The sequence below is a fragment of the Mobula birostris genome, chromosome 26, assembly GCF_030028105.1.
Source record: "Mobula birostris isolate sMobBir1 chromosome 26, sMobBir1.hap1, whole genome shotgun sequence".
Taxonomy (NCBI): domain Eukaryota; kingdom Metazoa; phylum Chordata; class Chondrichthyes; order Myliobatiformes; family Myliobatidae; genus Mobula; species Mobula birostris.
The window spans coordinates 26,144,569-26,166,467 of record NC_092395.1 but is presented as its reverse complement, the minus strand read 5'-3'; the positions used below and the strand labels follow the sequence as shown (position 1 = coordinate 26,166,467).

The following is a 21,899-nucleotide window of genomic DNA, read 5'->3' as shown; positions in this document are numbered from 1 at the left end:
AGAGCTCCCTTCATTCCATGTAATTTTCTCAATAATCCTGCCTTTTCTATAGATTTTCTCAGGAGTTTTGCTTACTGTATTTTATAGAAATTCAGTTTAATTAAACTCCTTGCTACTCGGACTTGATCTCTCTTTCTAACTCATTGACTAATGATCCCTTCCCACTTAGACAACTTCACGTACATTTACACCACTTCCTTTGCACAGATTTAGCCAGTCTACACACTCACACGCTTTACTCTTTCACGTGTAGAAGTGTGAAATTGAAACGTGTGCTTTCACAACAGGAGACTGACTGCTTCTCACCGCCGCTGTCTGCAGAATCTTCTTGTTGTCCCTGTTGAGCTCGAAGGATTCCTGGAAGTCCAGATTGGTTGATGCAAGTGAGATGGTGAGATTGACCCCTCCAACATAGGAGAGGATGGCATACTCCGACAGTGCCTGCAGGGCTACACAGGTATCCTGGAAAGAGATTAAACAGTAATAGTTCCACAAACTCTGGGCCACACATTCAACTCACACACTCCACCAAATGAAACTAAACAGGCAAGAGAGGGAGGGGCCTGTGTGCATCTACCACAGGAATGTGTGTCTATACATGTCCTGCTGAAGAGTCTCAGCCTGAAATGTCAACTTTTTATTCCTCTTCATAGATGCTGCCTGATCTGCTGTGCTCCTCCAGCATTCTGTGTGTTGCTCTGTATTTACAGCATCTGCAGAATCTTTGTGTGTATGCGTGTATTGTTTGTACGCTTAGCAGCGTACCGTCCAACAGTTTAAGAAAGTTTCCCCATGGAAGACTGAGGGGTTGCATGTTTCCCTGTTATTGACCTGCAGCTTGCTTACATGTATAGTGTCCAATGGCTTAATATTTTTACCCATTGTTAGGGTGTTTTGGGGTTAGCACATATAGCAAATAACTTCAGCCACCAATCTTCAAATCTGAATATGGACTGTAGGTTAAATTTAAAATGCAGCTCTGAAGAATGGGTTCCTAAGGGCCATGAATTGCAGTTAATGGGAAGACCAAACAATGCTGATTAAAATTAATTTGGGTGTCTGTGGTGTGGGGGCGAAGAGGGAGGTGAGAAGGTTGTGTGCAGTTCAAAGGAGGCATTGTGGATGCATTGTAAATATGGAATTGTCCTTTGACCTTTAGCATCTAAAACATCATGTAGCACTGGGTCAAACAGGCCTCTTCCTCTGAAAGGGGTTTCAATATGATGCCTGCTGTATCTAATTTTATCAAATAGAGAGGCTACTTCATATCTACCAGTATTACTGGTCTGCAGTTTGCTTACATGCATAGTGTCCAACGGTTTTGCATTTTTACCCATTACAAACTGATACAAATTTACCCACACGAGTTTGTATATTCACCTGTGAAATGCAAGCGATGGGTGAGTTTACCTGTGTGGATGAGAATCCTCCCAGTGCGTTGCGTTGCTGTGAGAGCCATTTCACAACGGGAAGGGCTGATGCCACGTCTCCGAGGGAGGTATAGGTGAGGAGGGCATAGGCTGTCATCTCCACCTCTGCTGACACAACTGTGAATGGGAGACAGGAGAGGCAGATTCACAGAACAATCACAGTTATTTAATCAGCTTCCTGGCTTGCACTGCTGCTTGTGAAGTGACTGCAGAGTTACATACAGCGATAAAAAAAAAATCACTGAATTATTGCAAACCCCTCCTCCATCAACATTGGAGCCTTAACCTTAAGAGAGAACCCTTCTCTCGTAAAGTAACACATATCCATCACACCACCCTGATAGTTTATGCTTCACTCATTTCTTAAATCAGTTTCCCTTACTCCTCCCAATAATGTGAATACTTCAGTGCAAGTTCCATCCTCATAGCCTACACCCGACCCACGGTATAGATCCCTGCCCCACGGTGAGAGATACCTCTTAGTGCACAATTCCCAATTCTTCAATAAAAAAATACAGAAAATGCTCAGCAGCTCAAGCCCCATCTCTGGGGAGAGGAAAAAAAACTGAGAGAAACATCTTCCTACAGATATGACCTGCTGTATTTCAGGCACCTTTCTATTTTCAGTTCCGATTCCTACGGTGTATACAGCTTTTGCTCCCTGCCTTTGGGCTGCTGCCACCACCCCCATTCCTGAGCAGTGTCTGAGCCTCTCTGGTTGTGACTGATGATTGGGACCTCCTTTGCATGAATAGAGGACATGACTGAACCTTACCTGACTGCGAGAGGCCATCATTGAAACCCATAAATGTATCCTCATCTGTGACTGTGGTGCCCATCAGACTCCAGTGTGTGAAACCATCTGCAATTCAGAGAGAAAATGAATGCATTCACAAAGGAGAGATTCCTCCCCCACCCCCACACCTTACTTATGATAGTTACAGTCTGAGATACCTCCTGAAAGGTCGGAGTCAGATTCCATAAGAGATCTCACAAAGTAATCAAATACAATATGTAAATTAAGTGATCTAATTTACATGGTTATATGAAAACAGTTTGAGACCAGTACAGGTACATTGGAATGAATGGCCTTTCCTGTGCTGTGGGATTCCAAAATCACCCTTGTGTTTGGCTGGTTATTCATTTCGGAAACAACTGTGTGTATCGCGCCTTCATTTGAGTGGGTCTGAGATTAAATCCAGGCCAATTTGATGCACATTACAGACTTTCCCAATTGCTCAGCCATTTGAACCAGTCCAGTGTTTTCCTGAACGAGCTGGTGTCAGGGGAGGGGGGAAAGTCCTGATCCTCAGGCTATCCAGTTCTCCATCACACCATCACTGAATCCCAATAGACAGGGAAGACTTCCTTCTCCTTCAGCAACCAGATACACCCTTCCCTACTGTCCTATTCTAAAATCTACAAATAATGATAGACACAGAAATTGGTAGTGTCACAGTTTTATGTATAAAATGAAAATTTTAAATGAAAACGGAAACCAGGGGCTGACTACAAGCTGCACAGGGTTGACCCTTATTTCTCTTTCTTAGATGTGTATGCAATATACTCCCCAATATCCGTGGCTCAAAACTACTTGCAGAACTCTCATCCATAATACTCACAAGACCTGCATTGTTGTTATTTAAAGAAATCTCCCACAGCAGTCCCAGTCCATGAAACCTAGTTCTGGGAACCTATCTTGAACCCTTCATCAGGACTGGAGAGGAAGAGGGAAGAAGCCAGGATAAGGTGGAGGGAGGGGAAGGAATGCAAGGTGAGGGAGAAGGTGGGTCAGTGGGGACGGGGGATGAAGTTTGAAGCCGGGAGGCAATAGGTGGAAGAGGTAGGACAGTGGACCATGGAAGGAAAGGAAAGGAAGACAGGCACCAGAGGGAAATGATGGGCAAGTGAGGAGGAGAGAAGGTAAGAGGGGACTCACGATCGGAAATGTGAAAAGACAGAAGGGGTAGGGGGTGGAATTACTAGGTTAGAGAAATTAATGTTAATTTTCACATCATCTGCAAACTTACTAATTTTAATTTAAATTTTCATCCAGGTATAAGTAAACAAAGAGGGGACACCATCATCATTTAAGGCGGATCCTTGCCAATAACTCCATCCCTCTGCCTGGAACTGACCCAGACTGCGAGCACATCTGGTGTCATCGCAGATGCAAACCTGCTCCTCTTCCACCACTGCAAAACTGACAACTTCACCCCAGCTCACCAGCTGTAGGAACATGCTTCCTTGCCTTCATTGTCTTTACACTTCATCATTCCAAAGTTCTTCTGCCTGGCCTATCTGGCACTTCCCTCCGCAAGTTTCAAATCACACAAAACTCTGTGTGAAAACTCGCATCAAGTCCCATTCGCCCATCACTGTGTGCTGACTGACCAACACCTCGTTAAGCAATGCCTGTCCCTTAAAGTACTTCCACAGCCTCAACCCTCCCCATCTACTTTCAGCCCGACAACCCCCCCTGACATCTAAGCTTCTCGGATTCTACCTCTTCATTACCTTTTTAATCATTTCACCATAGTGGCATCATTTTCTAGGCTCTATGTTCCTGAATTCTCACATTAAATCTCTTAGTTTCTCTCCCTTTCTCCAGTCCTTTAAAACACATCTCAAACCTCTCAGTCATGTATCTCCTTAGGTAACTTTGAATTAATATATTTGACAGAGATTCTGAAAACCTCATCCAGATACGCTGCTGAGCTAAATGAAGTTGCCATGGTTGCATACACCCAGGCAGGACGGGCTTGGACGCACCTTGCATAATGGCCATGTTGTTGAGTTTCCTCAGCGCGGCTGACGCATGTTTACTCCGGAGCAAGGTCAGTGCATAGGCAGAGAGGGCTGTGGTGTACGGGTCATCCGCCGAGTACATGTTCGCTTCCAGGAAATGTTTAGCCTTTCCAACTGCAGCTTTTTCCTCCTAAAACAACAAAATATAGAGGAGAAAGCAACAACTAAAAACGTACCATCTTCATTCAGGACAGATTTTCCTGTCCTGATAGACATCATTCTTCTCCCAGACCAAAGAAAATTTAATACTTTCAACCTCCCTCTCTCTTGTCTCTGTCAATCAGGCACACAACACTCATGTTTTTATTATATTGTGTACATGGTGCTTTTTATTTGCCACCCTCTGCCTGTTGGGAACCCAGCACACTCTTTCAGTCAGCTGGCAGATGTACTCTCTTCTCTTTTGGGTATATGGCTTCCCACTCATCTCTCTTTCTCTTGTGCAAGGACCTCCCACCACTGCTCCCTTTAATCTGCGTGCTGCGCAGCCACACGCTAATGGTCCCAGGCACATAGCCTTTGTTGCCACGTAGCTGGATTTTTCTTAACATTTAAACATTTAAAGTGCCACGCAGTTTGCAGGTCATGTAAAAATTACCTGCTCAGAGCAATGGCTGGTCCACGCAGCTGTTAAAAAAAAATTAAAGGGAACATTGCCTCTCACCCATCTCTCTCTTTTGTACACATGGCTTCTCACCCATCTATCTACCTATCCCCCTCTCTCTGCCTATCATGCACAATTAACTTTGTCTATCTATTAGGTCACCATCTCTATACATCTCTCTCTCTACCATTCTTATAAACTAACAGCAAGCTCTTTCTGTCTGTCTATGCCGTGAAGCTGTTTCTCCGTATCAGACACTTGGTGTCCTCTGCTTCCTCACTCGGTCTGACTGCATGCTTGCTATCTTACTGTCTATTGAGTACATGATGTGTGCTTTCTTCCCCTCCACCCACCCCTATCACCTCTCTCTCTCTCCATTTATTAGACACATTGTCGTCTCTCTCATTCTCTCGGACTGTGCTAGTCTTTTGGACAAGCACTAGTTCCTCAGCCTGAGCCCACAGTTGCTTGCAGGGAGAAGCAACAATCTCATTTAATCACAAATATTCCAAAGTTGGGCAGGTTTGGGAAAGACAGGCTATATCAGGGTTTGGTCTCTGGTTTGAGGCATGTGAGGTTGGACTGTACAAGCAGGTGAATCTTGCTGTTCCTCCGACTACTGCCAGCTCCCTGCATCCTGCTGGTGAGGACACAGATTTAAGAGCTTTAGTTGCTTCCTGTTTCCTGACCCCTTGAGAGCTGATGTGGAGAGGGAGAGAGAGCAGCAAATGCCTGAGAAAATAGGAATTCAAGGAATTCATACTTTCCTCCATTTCCCTGTTTAACAAACCCATGGAATCCCCTCTGGCCCTTGTTAACCTGTGTCCGTCCCCATTGCAAACCTCTTCAAATTACAATCAGTGACTGAAACAGGATTAACTCTACCTAATTAGTGTTCATCTGTCAGATCCTATTGACCCTTTCATTCCACTTACCCTAATGACAACTGAACAGAGTTGTTTAGAACTATGTGATCAAACATCTGGATCAGAACATGTTAGGGTGTTCCTGCCTTGACAGGATTTAACGGGACAATGTTGAGCAAGCTTCTATGTTTAAACTGTTGTCCTTTCACTGGGAGTGTTTGATGTCACAGTGTGCATATATCCTCTTTGCCCAAATCAAATCTCTCTAGTAAACTCCACATTAGAAATGTTAAATGCTACATAAATAATATGTTCCACTGGGTGACCACACCACCAGCTTCAGGAACAGTAATTACCTTATTACCATCAGCCTCCTGAACCAACATTGATAATTTCGCTCACCTTATAGTGCCTATAAAAAGTATTCACCCCTCCCCCCAGGAAGTTTTCATGTTTTATTGTTTTACAACAATCACACTGAATTTAAATTGGCTTTTTTGACACTGATCAACAGAAAAGACTCTTGTATTGGTTTCATCAGACCATAGAACCTTCTTCCAGCTGATTTCAGGGTCTCCCACATGCCTTCTGGCAAACTCTAGCTGAGATTTCATGTGAGTTTTTTTTTCTCAACAGTGGCTTTCTCTTTGCCACTCTCCCATAAAGCTGTGACTGGTGAAGCACCCGGGCAACAGTTGTATGTGCAGTCTCTCCCATCTCAGCCACCGAAGCTTTCAACTACTCCAGATTTGTCATGGGTCTCTTGGTGGCCTCCCTCAATAGTCCTCTTCTTGTATGGTCTCTCAGATTTGAGGATGACCTGCTCTAGGCAGATTTACAGCTGTGCCATATTCTTTCCATTTCTTGATAACTGTACTCCAAGGGGTACTCAGTGACTTGGAGTTTTCCTTGCATCCATCTCCTGACTTGTGCTTTTCAATAATCGCAGAGTTGCTTGGAGTGTTCTTTTGTCTTCATGGTGTAATTTTTGCCAGGATACTGACTCACTAGCAGTTGGACCTTCCACATACAGGTCTACGATCAATTGAAACACCTTGACTGCACACAGATGATCTCCATTTAACTAATTATGTGACTTTAAAACCAACTGGCTGCACCATTGGTGACTTGGTGTGATGTATTAAAGGGAGTGAAAACTTAATGCAATCAATTATTTTGTGTTTTATATTTGTAATTAATTTAGATCACTTTGTCTTTATTGTTCTGTTAGTGCCTGTAATACAATGAATCTCAGGATAGTTTATAGTGACATATATGTCCTTTTATACTAAATTTACCTCGACTTTGTTTTTGACAGTAGAGACAAGTAATGTGGATATTAAGACATTTTCTGGTTTTATCATTTTCCTCATTAAACCTGTTGTTCATTCCATTGTATTGGGGAGAGCCACCGTACCCCCCCCCCCCCAAAACACTGGGAGCCCATCGGAGAGTATGTTGGCTTTGGGTAACTCTGGGGACCTTTTGCCCAGGACTTCGCAGGACAACATCGATCAGGCCAGCATAGCCTTTCACGAGATTGTTCTGCTTCTAAGGACATCGGTCGAGTCTGTTGAGGGTCCTCCCATCCCATCCACACTTCAACCAATTACCATAACAAACAAAAAAGGCTGTGTGAGAAACTCAACCATACCTCAGAGGCGATGCCTGTCTCCAGAAGTGCAGAAACAACATAGGCAGTCAATGAGATCTTCCCATGGATTCCACCCTATATATATATATATATATATAAATATCAGAATAAGGAAATCATTGCTAATGTCAAGTTTGGCCCTGGAACTTGAAGAGGTCAACAGTACAAACAGGCAATCACACACAGAAAGATCCCACAAACAGCAATCTGATCACTGACCAGCCAAACTGCTTTGGTTGTGTTGGTGGAGGGAGAAATGTCGGCCAAGACACCCGAAGGACTCCCCTGCTCTTCATCGATTAGTTGCCGTGGGATCTTTAACATCCACCTGAACAGGGAGATGGACCTTGTTGTAACGCAGTGTTGGCCAACAGAAATCACTGACCAGCCACAGCTGGGGGCTATGGTGACTGTTTTAGCCGAATGCACTAATATTAGTAGATCCTATCTGACACACAGTCACACAACACAGATAAAACATAATTCACGTGTGCACATTTATGTAAGAACTGTCACCATTTGGTATCCAAATATGTAATTCACTCATCCACCCTGCTTGTCGTCGACGATTTTATCAAAAAGATGCACAAATCGGTTGAAGCTCACCAACACACAAAGGCATTTATAAATCGCACGCCGACAGGAGTCCAATCCCTTCACTTTCCCCATCTACACTTACCCTCTCCCTCTATCCTTCTGCCTCTCCCAGGTGCATTGTGTGGTGAATGTGGTGATATTCTTGTGGGAGAGGCCACCCATGGAATTACCTGGATGTCCTTGTTCAGAATGCGCCCAACCGCAGGGAATGAGCCATCGTCCTGCTGATGCTGTATAATCCATTCTTTGGCCGTGGCGAGTTCCTTCAGGTCAATGTAGATAAACCCACGGGACTGTGCAAAGGATTTCAGTACAAACGCCGTCAGCCTAGGAGAAATAAGGGATACGCAGGAAGGAGACATTAACTTTGCTTGCTGTGACTCCAAACAACGCATTGGTAGAGTTAAAAATTATTGAGTTTTAAGTCAGGAGATACCGTAGCATCAGAACAAGAACTGTTAGGGATCGAAACAGCTTCTTCCCCTAGGCCATGAGACTATTAAACTCCGTCACTACCCAGGTCTCATCACACATGAAGTGTCAGTAGCATTATACTGTTTATTTTTTAACTTGTGTCGTAAGTGCACCTAATGCTGGAATCTATTTTCTTATTTACTAATTTATTTGTGGTGATATCACTTTATGCGTTGTGTGTGGAACATATGTACTGTGCTGTGCATGTTGGCCTGGAGGAACATTTTTTCGTTTGGTTGTATGCATACATGTTGAATGACAACAAACTTGAACTTGAAGTAATGATCACTGATTCATTAAGGGGGAGCGTGGAGACGAACAGATATTAGCTATATAATAGAGAGGGGGCCAGGGATACAGGAATTTACCTTGACTGCTTTTCAAAGACAGCTTAAACGTATACGCACACACACAGATGCCTAAATCCTCAACATGCTTCATGATTATCCGGAAGAGGGAATGTCCCTGCTGCTCTGCTCAATCCCAGGAAGTGCTGACGTTGATGGAAGCTGAGTGGGCGAGTTGGGAACAAGGCAGTAAAGCCTTCCTGCTGACCAACTCAAGGTTCAGACTGGCATCAGCAAACTCTCTCCCAGTGAGAGGCTGTTGCAAATTGTCAGTGTGGCTGGATTCAATATGATTGGAAGCTTGGATTCGGGCTAAGATTAAACCCTCTGAAAATAAGCTGTGTGTGTGTATATTTTTTTTCTGTAAATGACGTCAACATAATGAGTGATTAGAAAGACTTGTTTAGGAAAAGAGAACATTCACAACTAAACTGGCATCCCGGGTTAAATGTTAAAATTGCAAGATTAAGCCTGTGCTTTAAAACTCCCCTGAGGCCCCAATACCTATTAAGAAAACTACTGCTAATGACTCCTGGGCCTTTGCAGCTCACAGCAGAGTCGCCAGAGAGAGAGAGAGGGTGGGAAGGGGAGTGCGCAGTCTCTCAACTACTGAATCGTGCTATTATTACCCCCTGCCTTTAACGCAGTGGGAGGGACTCGCCGTTTAACCAACAGCCCGCAGTGAATTTTTCAAGTGTTAAGTAACGGCCTGTCACAATCTTTCACGGTGAGGGACTGAATCGCGCCAGGCATTGTGCAAGGGGTTGCTACCTCTCTCAAATGATTTACTCTGGTATTTTACATAGACCTGGCTGTGGAGGGCAGGAAAGGTCAGTGGTTCTACAACAGAACTGAGAGTGTGTCTCCACAATAGCTGTTTACATCTGGTTTTGTGTGCTGTGTTAGTTAATGCACTAAAGCAGTTGATTCCATATCAGCAACTAAAGAGAGTCGTCAAATGTTTATTGAATGGATTAGATTCCAACGATGAAGATCCATTGTACCCATTCCAGCAACTCAGAGTTGAAGATTCGCACTGTGCCATCGTTTTAGTTCATGTCATGTTAAACATGGAAGCGGGAGATAACAATTCAGCCCCTAGAGCCTGGTCACTTAATCAAAAGCACCGCGAGTCCTCTGTATTTCAGCTGCACCTACCTGATCAGTTCTATAACCAATAAAATATCTTTGGCTGAATGAAGGGAAAGTTACCCAGTCTCTTTCAATATCAAGTCTCAGGAGCTCACTGAACAAGCCATTTCACCCTTTGCTTAAAAAAAACCTCCATCACAAAGGGGCGACCCCATGCCCAAATCAGAGGCCACAATTCCCTTGTGACCATCTTCAAGGGCACTGACCTCCCATCAAGTGACTGTGAGATCACTGGCTTCTTTGGTATACAGGCCTCAGAACAAAAAACAACGGCCCAACAACTTTGCCACTGGGACACAACCGTGCCCATTAATCTAACTGTTCGGGGTTTTGCTGTTCTGCACTCCTCTGATCCATTCCAATAACTCGAGGGGGGCCACAATTCGGCCCACGCTATATATAAAATGGAACTGCAAGTGTTGGCCTGAGGTGCTCTGGGAGATCATGCCTAGCAGAAGCCTCACCTTATAGACCAGACCACCAGCACAATCAGACAATGAATGTTGAGCAATGGATAGCACCGTAGCAAAACCCAAGCTGATTCCACCTGAACCACATGTGCTCAATTCGCCCACCTACACCAATCCTATTTGCCCAAGCAACACAAACAAGATGCTGGAGGAACTCAGCAGGCCAGGCAGCATTGACAGAAAAGAGTAAACAGTCGACGTTTCAGGGCGAGACCCTTCATCAAGACTGAAGAAAAAGAATGAGAAGTCGGAGTAAGAAGGTGGAGGGAGGGGAGGGTGATAGGTGAAACTGGGAGAGGGGAGGGGTGAAGTAAAGAGCTGGAGAAGGGGGCATCTGATAGGAGAGGACAGAAGGCCATGGAAGAAAGGGAAGGAAGAGGAGCACCAGGGGGAGGTGATGGACAGGTAAGGAGATTATGTAAGGGAGGGAAATTGGAATGGGGCATGGAGATGGAGAGGGGAGGACCATTACCAGAAGTTTGAGAAATTGATGTTCATGCCATCAGGATTAGAACTGTGTCCTTCTACACCTCGTCTAAACAATTGTATCTGATTTTAGAATTTCAATTAAAGATTCAAAGATTTGAAGTACATTTACTGTCAGAGTATGAATTATATAGAGCATTGAGATTTACCTTCCCATAGACGGCCACGAAACAAAGAAATTCACCGATCCCATTGAAAGGAAAACATCAAATCCCCAACACTCAAAAAATAAATGCGCAAACGGCAAAAATTGAGTGAAAAACACCGGATACAAAACGCCTAATCACAAAGCCATTGAAAGAGTTCAGGTACATTCAGTTCAGTTCAATCCAGCGCCGTGTCGCTCGCTATCCGCAGGCTGCAGCGCCAGTCCACCCCGATCAAATTCGCACAAAACAGGAGCAAAAGGAGCAACCAGAAACCAGAAACACATCATAACGTGAACTACAGAGTCCAACACAGAAATTCCACTGATTGAAACATTGCCCAAGGCTCTTGGCTCCAGCCCATCCTCTGGCAGCATCAGCCAAGAACAAGAGAGACACCATTCGAACACAGGCACCTTCCCTCGGGAGCAGCAAGCCGACGTGGGGGTGGGGGGGGGGGGCGGGGGAGAAAAAGAGAGAGAGAGAGAGAGAGAGAGAGAGACAGACACACACACACACACACACACACAGACAGACAGACAGGGACTGGTCACACACAGGTAGACACTGCTCAACACCTGCCCGTCTTCCACTCTCTTCCTTGATTTCAGTCTTCCTTGACACTTTAATCAATGGGATCAGTGGGAAATGGAGTCCTTCATGGGCTCGTGCTCCATCCCCAGGCTGCTCACTCTGCTCGAAACCTTGCGGAACGCCCTCAGAGACAGCAAAGTGCTAATTGATCAATCGGCCCAAGAAAACACGAAAACTGATGATCACAGGCCCCAACAGTAGCAGAACCACATTTGAAAGAAACAGATGAAGTAAACAAAGTGAAACAAGTTGTTTCATGAACTGTCTGAAGGATGTTGCCCTTGGTCATGTAGTTTGCTGGCGCCGCCTTAATTAGAAAAACATCTTTTTTATCACCTCCCCCACTCTGCCTCCTATCATAGCGATCTTGGATTGAATTAGCCAGGTTGCCTTGGATTTCATGTACCTTAATTTGCTTTGGACTTCCAGTATGATGGCGGCACGCATGGTCACAGCAGCCACTCCGTGTCCAACCAAAGGTGAAATTGTTCATCCTTTACGTCTTTTTCGCAATCGCACGATAGTGCTGATTATTAAGAATATTGAGCACTTCAGGTTTACCTGTCTAGTGAGCTGCTCGATAGTGGAGGAGCTGGACTTGGTGCGGACCGTGTTGCCGCCTGCTACAGAAAGGCATTGCAGTTGGTGCACGGACATGGCATGCAGTCAAACAAACGGAGTGAGTGAGTGTCTTGGGATGTGGCCGAGTGATGTTTCTGCTGGGACCGCAAGACCCTGTTAGACACTGTAATGTAGTACACTGGCAGTTCACCAGTTCATTGATGAGACTGACGGCAGGGGAGTTGCTTGGCCTTGGTTGTAGTGCAGACTAGGTCCTCGTGCCCAAGGGTCACCTGTTGCAGCCACACACAGGGCAGAGATGCCAGAGGCAGTGCGTGAGGGAGCATGGCGGACGCACTGGAGTCCTTGCTGCGTGGAGGCTGACCCCTCCCATTGGTGCTGCCCTCCAGTATGCGCTCGGTGGAAGACAAGCCGGATCGCATTTGTCTACGGACTGCTGCAGGCTTGTTCTTGAACAACAGCATCTATGCACCATCAACCTACAGGACATGACGCTCACAGATTTGCACTTTTTTTGTCTGTGACTGCATGTTCACTACTGTCTTACCAGGTTTAATGTCACCGGCATGTGTCGTGAACCGTGCGCAATATGTACCTTGTGTGCACTGCAATTTGCACCTTGGCCCTGGCGGAATGCCATTATGTTTGCCTGTATTCATGGATAGTCAAGTATGGGTGAATGACAATTAAACCAGATCTTGAACTTAAAGCCTTTGGACCAGCATATAATGTGGGACCTCAAATTCAATACAGACAACATCTATTGCCCTTCCTTCATCAATCTGCTTAGTTACCTTCTCAAAATCAAATTAGTGAGATAGGATTTTGCCCACAGAAAGCTATGTTGACTACCTCTTATCAGCCCCAATCTTTCCAAATGTACATAAATCCTATCCTTGAGATCTTTCTCCAATAATTTCCCTTCCGCCGACATAAGGATCAACTTTATTTGCCATATACATCTACATATTAGGAATAAGGCTCACTGGCTTGTGACTGCCTGGTGTATTCCTATTGGCCTTCTGAGATAAAGAAACGTTAGCTGACTTCCAGTCTTCTGGCACCTCATTGTGGCTAGTGAAGATGGAAGAATCTCTGACAGGGTTTTGGCTATTTCTTCCTTTGCTTCCCATGGCAACCTTGGGATAGATCTCTCCTGGCCCTGCGCATTTCAACCCTTGTACCAACATAGGACTAGAGGGGTGCAATTGCAGTTGATAGAGCAAAATCTGAAAAAGGAAGGTGCAGTCCAGGTAGCCCATTCCTTCCCTGGGGCTCACTGCTTTGCCAGGGCACAATTCCAGCTGGGCAGAGGCTTCCCGGAACCCAAGACTCACTCTCAGCCCAGGCAACGCTCTTTGGGGCTCACTCGCGCTCTGGATGGGGTATACCTTCCCCACCAACTTTCTTAATTGATATAATGCCATGACACGATAATAAAAGGTCACTGAGGGGAGAAAAGCAAGCTTCAGGTCTCAAGGGAGATGAGATTGTAAAATGTCAACAGCAGCTGTTCCCAGGTTCACCTGTAATCCAGAGACACTTCACCATGAATGTCACCCTGGCAAAAAAAAACCTGTTTCGCTTTTTTTTTTGCCCAGTCTAAATCTCTGAATGAAATTCTGTCTAGGCCATAAGCCAAGATTTAAAAATTGTTAGCTTTTCTCTCCAGCTCCTTCTCATTGATCGAATCTTGGCAAACATCGGGTTTCCCTGTGCAGCACTACAGTTTCACTGGTGCCCGTGTGTGCAGGGATGGGGCTTTGACAATGAGCCACAGCACTGCTTGGTGATTGTATCTTGCGATCTGCTCTGGTCAATTTGCTCCTTTATTCATGCCCTCAGGAAGAGGCGGAGCTTTGGCACAGAGCCAATGACATCATCCAAACAAGGAGACATTTCAGCATCACGCCAATCACAGACCAGTCAATTACCCAGGCCAGAATTATACTCTCAAGATACTGCCAGTGGAATACAGGCTCAGTTTCCTAACATCGTGAAATCATTCCTGATTGAAAGGTTATGGGGGTTAACAGATGAAGCTGAATCTTATAGATGCAATTAAGAAAACATTACCTTTCTTAAAGTCATAAGATGATAATTAAAAGTAGCATACATGAATCAGGAGTCCCTTTCCCATCTCTTGACTCCAACCCCTCTACAAATCCTTCACCATTCACTCACTTACTCTTCTTTGCCCACTTGCGCCTCTTCCCCATCTCAGACTTCCCAACTACCCTCTATACCTGGACTTGGTAGTCCTTCTGCAGGATTCCCCAAAGGTTAACTAGTAAGGAAGGCGGATGCAATGTTAGCATTCATTTCAAGAGGACCAGAATATAAAAGCGAGGATGTAATGTTGAAGCTTTACAAGGAATTAATCAGACCAGATTTGGAGTATTGTGAGCAGCTCTGGGTCCCATATCAAAGAAAGGATGTGCTGGCATTGGAGAGAGACCTGAGGTGGTTTACAGGAATGATCCTGAGAATGAAGGGGTTAACGTAGTGTTTGATGACTCTGGACCTTACTTGCTGGAGTTTACAATAATGAGGGGCGGGATCACATTGAAACCTATTGAATATTGATAAAGTGGACAAGCAGAGAATGATTCAAATAGTGGGAGACTGTAGGATCAGAGTGCACAGTCTCTGAAGTACATACTGTACTTTTAGAACAGTAATGAGGCATTTCTTTAGGCGGGGGGTGAATCTGTGGAATTATTTGCCACAGACAGCTGTGGAGGTGAAGTACAGTCGGCCCTCCGCATCCGCAGATTCGACCAACCACGGATCGAAAATATTCAAAAAAAAAATTCCAGTAAGTTCCAAAAAGCAAAAATTGAATTTGCCGCGTGCCAAGCACTACGCTTAATCCATGCGAATGAAGTGATGTGTAGGCATACCCTGCTGTAGCCTCCCGCCATTTCACAGATCCTCTGTCTCTCTCCAGCACTCGCTGCTTGAGCATTGCTCACCTCACGTCTCGTTCATTCGCTACTTGTGTTGTGTGCACCTTTTGTTTCTGTGAAAAAAATGGCTCCTAAAAAGCATACAAGTGGTCAAAGCAATTCCTCAAAGGCTATGAGGGAGCGTAAAGTGCTATCTCTCGCCAAGAAAATTAAAATCTTAGATCTTTTGAAAAGTGGCGTGTCGCTTGCCGAAGTGAGCCATAAGGTCGGTAAGAATGAATCGAGCATTCGCACAATAAAGCAGAAAGAAGCTGAAATTCGTGGAAGTGTTAGTGCTACCCCTACAACGGCAAAAATGGCCTCTCTGTTTCATGATAAAGTGCTTGCAAAGACTGAGAAAGCATGAAGTGTGTGGCTAGAGGACACGTCACAGAAGCATATCCCTGTTGATGGAAAAATTATGCATGAAAAAGCACTTAGCCTCCATGAGCACTACTGTGAGGGGGTTGAGGAGAGCAGGAGGAAGGAGTTTAAGGAGAGTAAGGGATGGCTGGCTAGCTATGTAAAGCACTACAGCCTCAAGAGCTTAAAGATCACGGGAGAATCGGCATCAGCTGATGCCGAGGCAGCATCAGTGTTCCCAGAGGAGCTCAAGAAACTCATAGAAGAGAAAGGCTACCTTCCAGAGCAAGTCTTCAATTGTGATGAAACGGGCTTGCTCTGGAAGAAGATGCCCAATCGTACCTACATCCATAAGAGTGCTAAGCAGGCCCCCGAGTTCAAGGTCTGGAAAGATTGCATAGAAGAGCATAGAGAAACCCTTACCAACGAGGAACTCGAAGATCTGCTAACATCCTCTATAGAAGATGATGATGATACAGAAGACTTAGAGGAGGCAGAGCCATCAATCTGGACACTTGAAAAATTTGCAGCAGTTTTTCCAACAGGTGCAAGTGTTAAAGGATATGATCCTCGAGTACGATCCTTCGATGGAACGAAGCCTCTGTGTCACCCAAGGTATAACAACACGCCTACAACCACTGCAAGATTTGTTTGATGATGCAAAGAAAAAGAAACAGCTTCCTATAACAATGTTTCTAACTAAAGCATCTGCAATTGTGAAGCCCCAACCTTCAACGCTTGAAGATCCTCAGCCCTCAACCTCCACAGATCCTGACATTAGTATTATTGAGCCTCCTTCAAAGCATCATTATTCCCTAAACAATACAGTATAACAACTAATTACATAGTATTTACATTGTATTAGGTATTATAAGTAATCAAGAGATGATTTAAAGTATACGGGAGGATGTGCGTAGGTTATATGCAAATACTACACCATTTTATATAAGGGACCTGGGCATCCGCGGGGGATCCTGGAATCAATCCCCCATGGATACCGAGGGACGTCTGTATATTTAAAGTAGAGGTTGATAGGTTCTTGATTAACAAGGGCATCAAGTAAGGGTGAGTCATTATCTCTCTTTCTTGCTGCCTCTGAAAAGCGGAGACCAGAACTATTCATGATGCTTGAGTAAGTCCAAGCAGATTTTGGTAAGAGTTTGACAGTTCCTCTGCTTATGAATCCTGCATACAGCTTGCTCTAATAGTGATCTGAACTTCACATCCTCATTCCTGTGATTGTTAACACCTTCAATTCTGTCTCTCAGCATCCTCTCATCACCCCCACCAACACTCAAGGAAATCTCTGCACCAATTAAACAGCTGAAGACAGATAAAGTACCAAGTCCCAATAGAGAAACATTGGAATTTTGAAAGCTGGGGTAGATAGATAGATATTTTATTGATCCCAAAGGAAATTAGAGTGTCACAACAGCATTTCAAGTCCACAGGTTTACAAATATTTGAAGAGAACAAAGAATGAATTAAAAAATAAGTTACCTCCAACAGTCTAACAGGAGGGGGGTCATCACTTCCCTAGCTATAGGTTGTCTCCTTGTAGAGCCTAATGGCCGAGCACAAGAATGACCTCGGGAAAGCGCTTTTTGAAGCAGCGCAGTTGTCTTAGTAAGATGCTCAGATGGCAGCGTGTTCGAACGCAGCAGCCCTCCTGGGGGCCAAGCAAAGGCGTATTTTTCTTGTTGTGTTTTTTATGATCGTAAGACTATACTGTACTCCAAGATCAACGAGTACAACAGGCCTACTGCATCAATGATCTGTTCGCTGTTTGGAGTCTCCAGCTGGATTGTCGAAGGAGAAGCCGGTGCTCGGCCGGGAGAGGGAGAAGCCGGCGCTCGGCCGGGAGAGGGTCGGACAAGTTGACCATGCTGCTGCCTGCTACTAGAAGACATCGAAGTTGGTGCGTAAAAGCAGCGTGCAGTGTACCCGTGAGTGACTGTTTTGTGATCGTAAGACCCTGTTGGATAATGTGAGATGCCACAGGCCTGCTTCCCTTGTTCGGTGGAGAGACCGGCGACAAGGCAGCAGTGTGGCCTCAGTTGCAGCGAACAGTCTGTGCTTGGCTGGGAGTTGGCTTCTCCTGTCAGTGCTGCCCTCCAGTGCTCGACCGGCAGAAGGACAGCTGGGTTGCCAGGAGCTGTACCATCAATTTGCATGTCACTCAGGGGCTTGGACTATACATGTGTTCTCTTGTGTACCAATGTGTGTTTGTTTTTTTTTCTCTCTCTATTTTGAATGTATGCTATGCCTCTGGATAACAGAGGAACACTGTCTCATTTGACTGTACCCTGTATGGTCTGAATGATGATAAAACTTGATTTGATTAGATTGAAACACAGACAAACAAGCCCAATTTATTGCTCCTTAAAACCTGTCCTAATGAAGAACTCACTGACCTACACAATGCTAACCATCACCATTTTATAAAGGGATATAGGACTGATCGTGGAAATGATTAATGCATTGTCAGCCACTTCATCACTGGGAAGATTCTTGTGAGAACCCAACTAAATTAAACACTTGCTCTTTGCAGATGACATTCTCCCAAGTCCCAGTGTGGCTTCAGAACATCACAAGGTACTTCGCTATGACCTTTGCAGTTAGACAAATCCAGGAAGAGGATCAAGAACAACACCTGGAATTATGTATGACCTTCAATAGATCGGATTTTCAATTGCGGGGCTCTGCACATTCAAAGGAGGTTGCTACCCATTTCTCTGATGTTAACAGCCCAGTATTAGCAATGAACATGAGCAGGACAGAAGGTTTTCACCAGCCTGTCTCTGGTCAGCCATCAGACGCAGCAAAGACCTACAGTGACAGTGAGGAACTGGAAAACGTCCAGTTCTTTGTTAGCCACTTCTTCCAGAGGGAAAATTTCACTCCTGGGATCAGAGCTCCGAAACTTTTCTGAGTTAGTGTTCTCTGCCTCATTGACTTTAACAATAAACAATGGGGAAAATGAAAACCGTAGGATGGGAAATCATTGGAAGCTCAGATGGTTGAGACCGTGTCAACCCAAAACAGGATCAATACAGGGTGGATAGAGCAGAAAGCTTCACCTGGTGATCTGACCCTGTGAATACATAACCTTACCCAAACAGCATACACACAAGATGCAAAGTGAAGATGCTTCCCTTGTCTACTCATTCCTCCCCACTAATTTCCCTCCTGGCATTTATCTTTCAGATTCCTCCTTCTGTGGCCATTTACCTCTTCCACCTATCACTTGCCAGCTTTTTACTTCATCTACCCTCCCCCACCCACTCCCCTCATCTGGTTTAACTCATCATCTGCCAGCTTGCACTTCTTCCCCTCCCTCCCATCTTTTTATTCTGGCTTCCTCCCTCTTCCTTTCCAGTCCTAATGAAGGGCCTCAGTCTGAAATGTTGACTGTTTATTCCCCTCCATAGAACATGCCCAACCTGCTGAGTTCCTCCAGCATTTTGTGTGTATTGTAGTAGAGAACCATTTCAGGAACGCATCTGAAAATTTAATTCTGTCCTTGAGGCACATCACAGGTCTGGAGCTGCGTTTAACCCTTCCCAACCCTCTACTCCCCATGAGGAAATAAAGAATTCTCCCCCAAAATGTTCTTGATCCTTGTATTGGTAGAGACTGAATAAATTCACGCACCACATACTCCCAGAAGAATCCCTCTCACCGAATGCGCTGTATGATCCATCCTCCCGTTTGTACGTCAGCTGACGCTGATATCCTGCAGGAGAGAAAATGCAGAGGAGAGTCTGCCAATAGTTCCATTTTTGTTTTCCGTCAGTTATCACTTGAGTGGAAAATAAATTTCAACTGAACAGTAGCAAGGAAGTTTACCAACCCTTGAGGTTTTGGAAGCAGTAGGGCTGTCCTCATTGGAGGAGGAGGAGGTTAACCTTGTGTGCAAAGGATGAGGCAATGAATTCAATCCTGTCTTTGCTCTCACCATATTGGTGAGCTTGACTATGAGTTCAAAGTTCACTCCAAACTCACAATGACTTTTAACTGCCATCTGAAGTAGCTCAGCTTTAGTTACGGTGACATATTATAAGAGAACAGAACTAAGGAAGGATCCTCAATTCTATTAGCTACAAAACAATGAATAATTAAATAATTCCATCTGGGCAGAATGGATAAAACCTCCTCACTTTTGCTGATCTCAGAAACAGCAATGTTTGCTCCTCTCCCAAGTTCCCCTGTTGACTTCATGAAGTACGTACACAGCTATGCAACCCACTAGGGCAGAGAACAGAAAACGTGCCTTCCTGATAGGACCACATTCCAGTGGTCATTGGTGGATGGTGTGGGGACATATTCCAGCCACTCTTGTAAGCCCTCAGTTCATTTTAGAGATCACAAGGTAGTCCTTTTGTTCCTCTTGTCCCCAAGGAGGGGAGACGAGATTCCAGGTTCCCCTTTGCAGACACAAGAGGGGTGGGTGTGACTATGTGTTTGTGCACACATGTCTGTATCCATTGGGGATTGGCTTCTGAATGAAGCTTCTGTCTGTAGCAGACATGGGGCAGAAGGAGTCCCTCTCAGGGTCCTGATGAAGAAACTCTTTGCTGGAATGGGTCACCCAAGGGTGCTGAGACAGGGACTCACCTTGCAGCAGGTAGTCAGTGGCCTCACTCTCCACCTCGGCGAACAGCTGCTTGGTCTTCTGTAGGTATCTCAACACAAAGACATTTGGGGCAAAATGGATCATGTTCTGTTCTCCACAGCCAAATGGAAGACGCAGAAGGTTGTCCAGGTTATTAAGGGTGGGGCCCATCACATCGCCTAACAGAAAAGAAGCAACAATGAGGGTTAGCAAATGCAGAAAGGTTACGAGGAAGAGACACACACATGCACGTCCTTTCCCAGGGAGAGACAGCACCCTAATGAGAAGCGGGTCCTTGAACCCCACTGAGTGTGGGTACCCTGGGAGAGGTGGGTTCCAGTGGCATGGTAAGTATCTGCAACCTGGGGAGAGCAGAGAACCCAGAACTAGTGGGTATCAGCATCCCAGGGAGAGATAGAACTTCTACCTCGCTGACTGGACAATAAACAAGAGCACTCAATCTGTCTTGTGTGTGGGGGAAAAAACACAGTGGGAAGAGGTGAAGCCATCCTAAATGATGGCTTCACAAGTCGCCTTAACAAAATTAGTTCCCTCTGTTTACCTACCATAAGACCATAAGACAAAGGAGCAGAAGTCGGCCATTCGGCCCATCAAGTCTGCTCTGCCATTTTATCATGAGCTGATCCATTCTCCCATTTAGTCCCACTCCCCCGCCTCCTCACCATAACCTTTGATGCCCTGGCTACTCAGATACCTATCAATCTCTGCTTTAAATACACCCAATGACTTGGCCTCCACTGCCGCCCGTGGCAACAAATTCCATAGATTCACTACCCTCTGATTACCACCTGCTCACCCTGAACACATTGTCCAAGAGGAGCTACCATCTGTTGGGATCTGGTTCTGAGAAAACTGGCTGTCCCTAGTCACTCAGAGCCACAAACTTCTTTCCAACACACCACACCCAGTCCAAGCCTTCCATCCATCACCAGTATTTCATGATTAATTGGTAGTGGATCCCGCATTGCACGGAACCTGACTGTGCTGTTACCTATCATAGAAGCCGTGGCTCTCTCTGATCCAGGGACCACATTGTGCGGCACACCAAGGGTGAAGGCCTCATTGTGGTTTTCCTCTGATTCCTCTTTCCTCCAGATCTTGAACTCGCCCACTGAGCCCCAGCCCGTCGAGAAGCCGATGTATTTGACATCTGGAACTTTGGTCAGTGCCCACTCAACAATCAGCGACTCATTACAGGGCACTGCGCCATGGCCCACCTAGAAACAGCACAAGAGAACAGCTAAACCTTCGTTGGTTAAAGATTTTCAAAGATTAATTTTATGTCACATGTACATCAAAACATACAGCAAAAAGCATCATCTACATCAAATCAAGTTATGCTGGGCTGCCCGCAAGTGTCTCCATGCTTCAGGTGCCAACATAACATGCCCACAACTCACCAACTCTAACCATATGTCTTTGGCATGGGAGAAGAAACTTCTCACTGTTATCATCAGGAAGGTGGTACCAAAGCCTGAAGGCATCACCCAGTGATTCAGGAATAGCTTCTTCCCCTCTGCCATTCGATTTCTGAATGGACATTGAACCCATAAACACTACCTCACTACTTTTTTATTTCCGTTTTTGCACTAGTTCTGCAATTTAACTATCTAATATACATACATATATACTTACTGTAATTTACAGTTTTTTAAATAAATTATCATGTATTGCATTGTACTGCTGCCGCAGGGTTTACAAATTTCATGACACATGCCGGTGATATTAAACCTGATTTTGAA

At 45.1% G+C, this 21,899-nt stretch overlaps 1 protein-coding gene across 1 annotated transcript in view; it reads right to left on the bottom strand.

Moving 5' to 3' along the window:
• The window catches only part of cpamd8 (C3 and PZP like alpha-2-macroglobulin domain containing 8), a 106,515-nt gene that overhangs the window by 37,860 nt on the left and 46,756 nt on the right, over positions 1-21,899 (bottom strand). The window contains exons 25-33 of the mRNA XM_072243950.1: positions 21,149-21,374; positions 20,139-20,315; positions 19,176-19,257; positions 8,130-8,286; positions 7,363-7,437; positions 4,203-4,368; positions 2,206-2,292; positions 1,411-1,547; positions 307-462 (exon numbers count right to left, since the gene is read on the bottom strand). Coding sequence (XP_072100051.1) covers positions 307-462; positions 1,411-1,547; positions 2,206-2,292; positions 4,203-4,368; positions 7,363-7,437; positions 8,130-8,286; positions 19,176-19,257; positions 20,139-20,315; positions 21,149-21,374 — 1,263 coding nt within the window. The remainder of the gene's footprint in view (positions 1-306; positions 463-1,410; positions 1,548-2,205; positions 2,293-4,202; positions 4,369-7,362; positions 7,438-8,129; positions 8,287-19,175; positions 19,258-20,138; positions 20,316-21,148; positions 21,375-21,899) is intronic.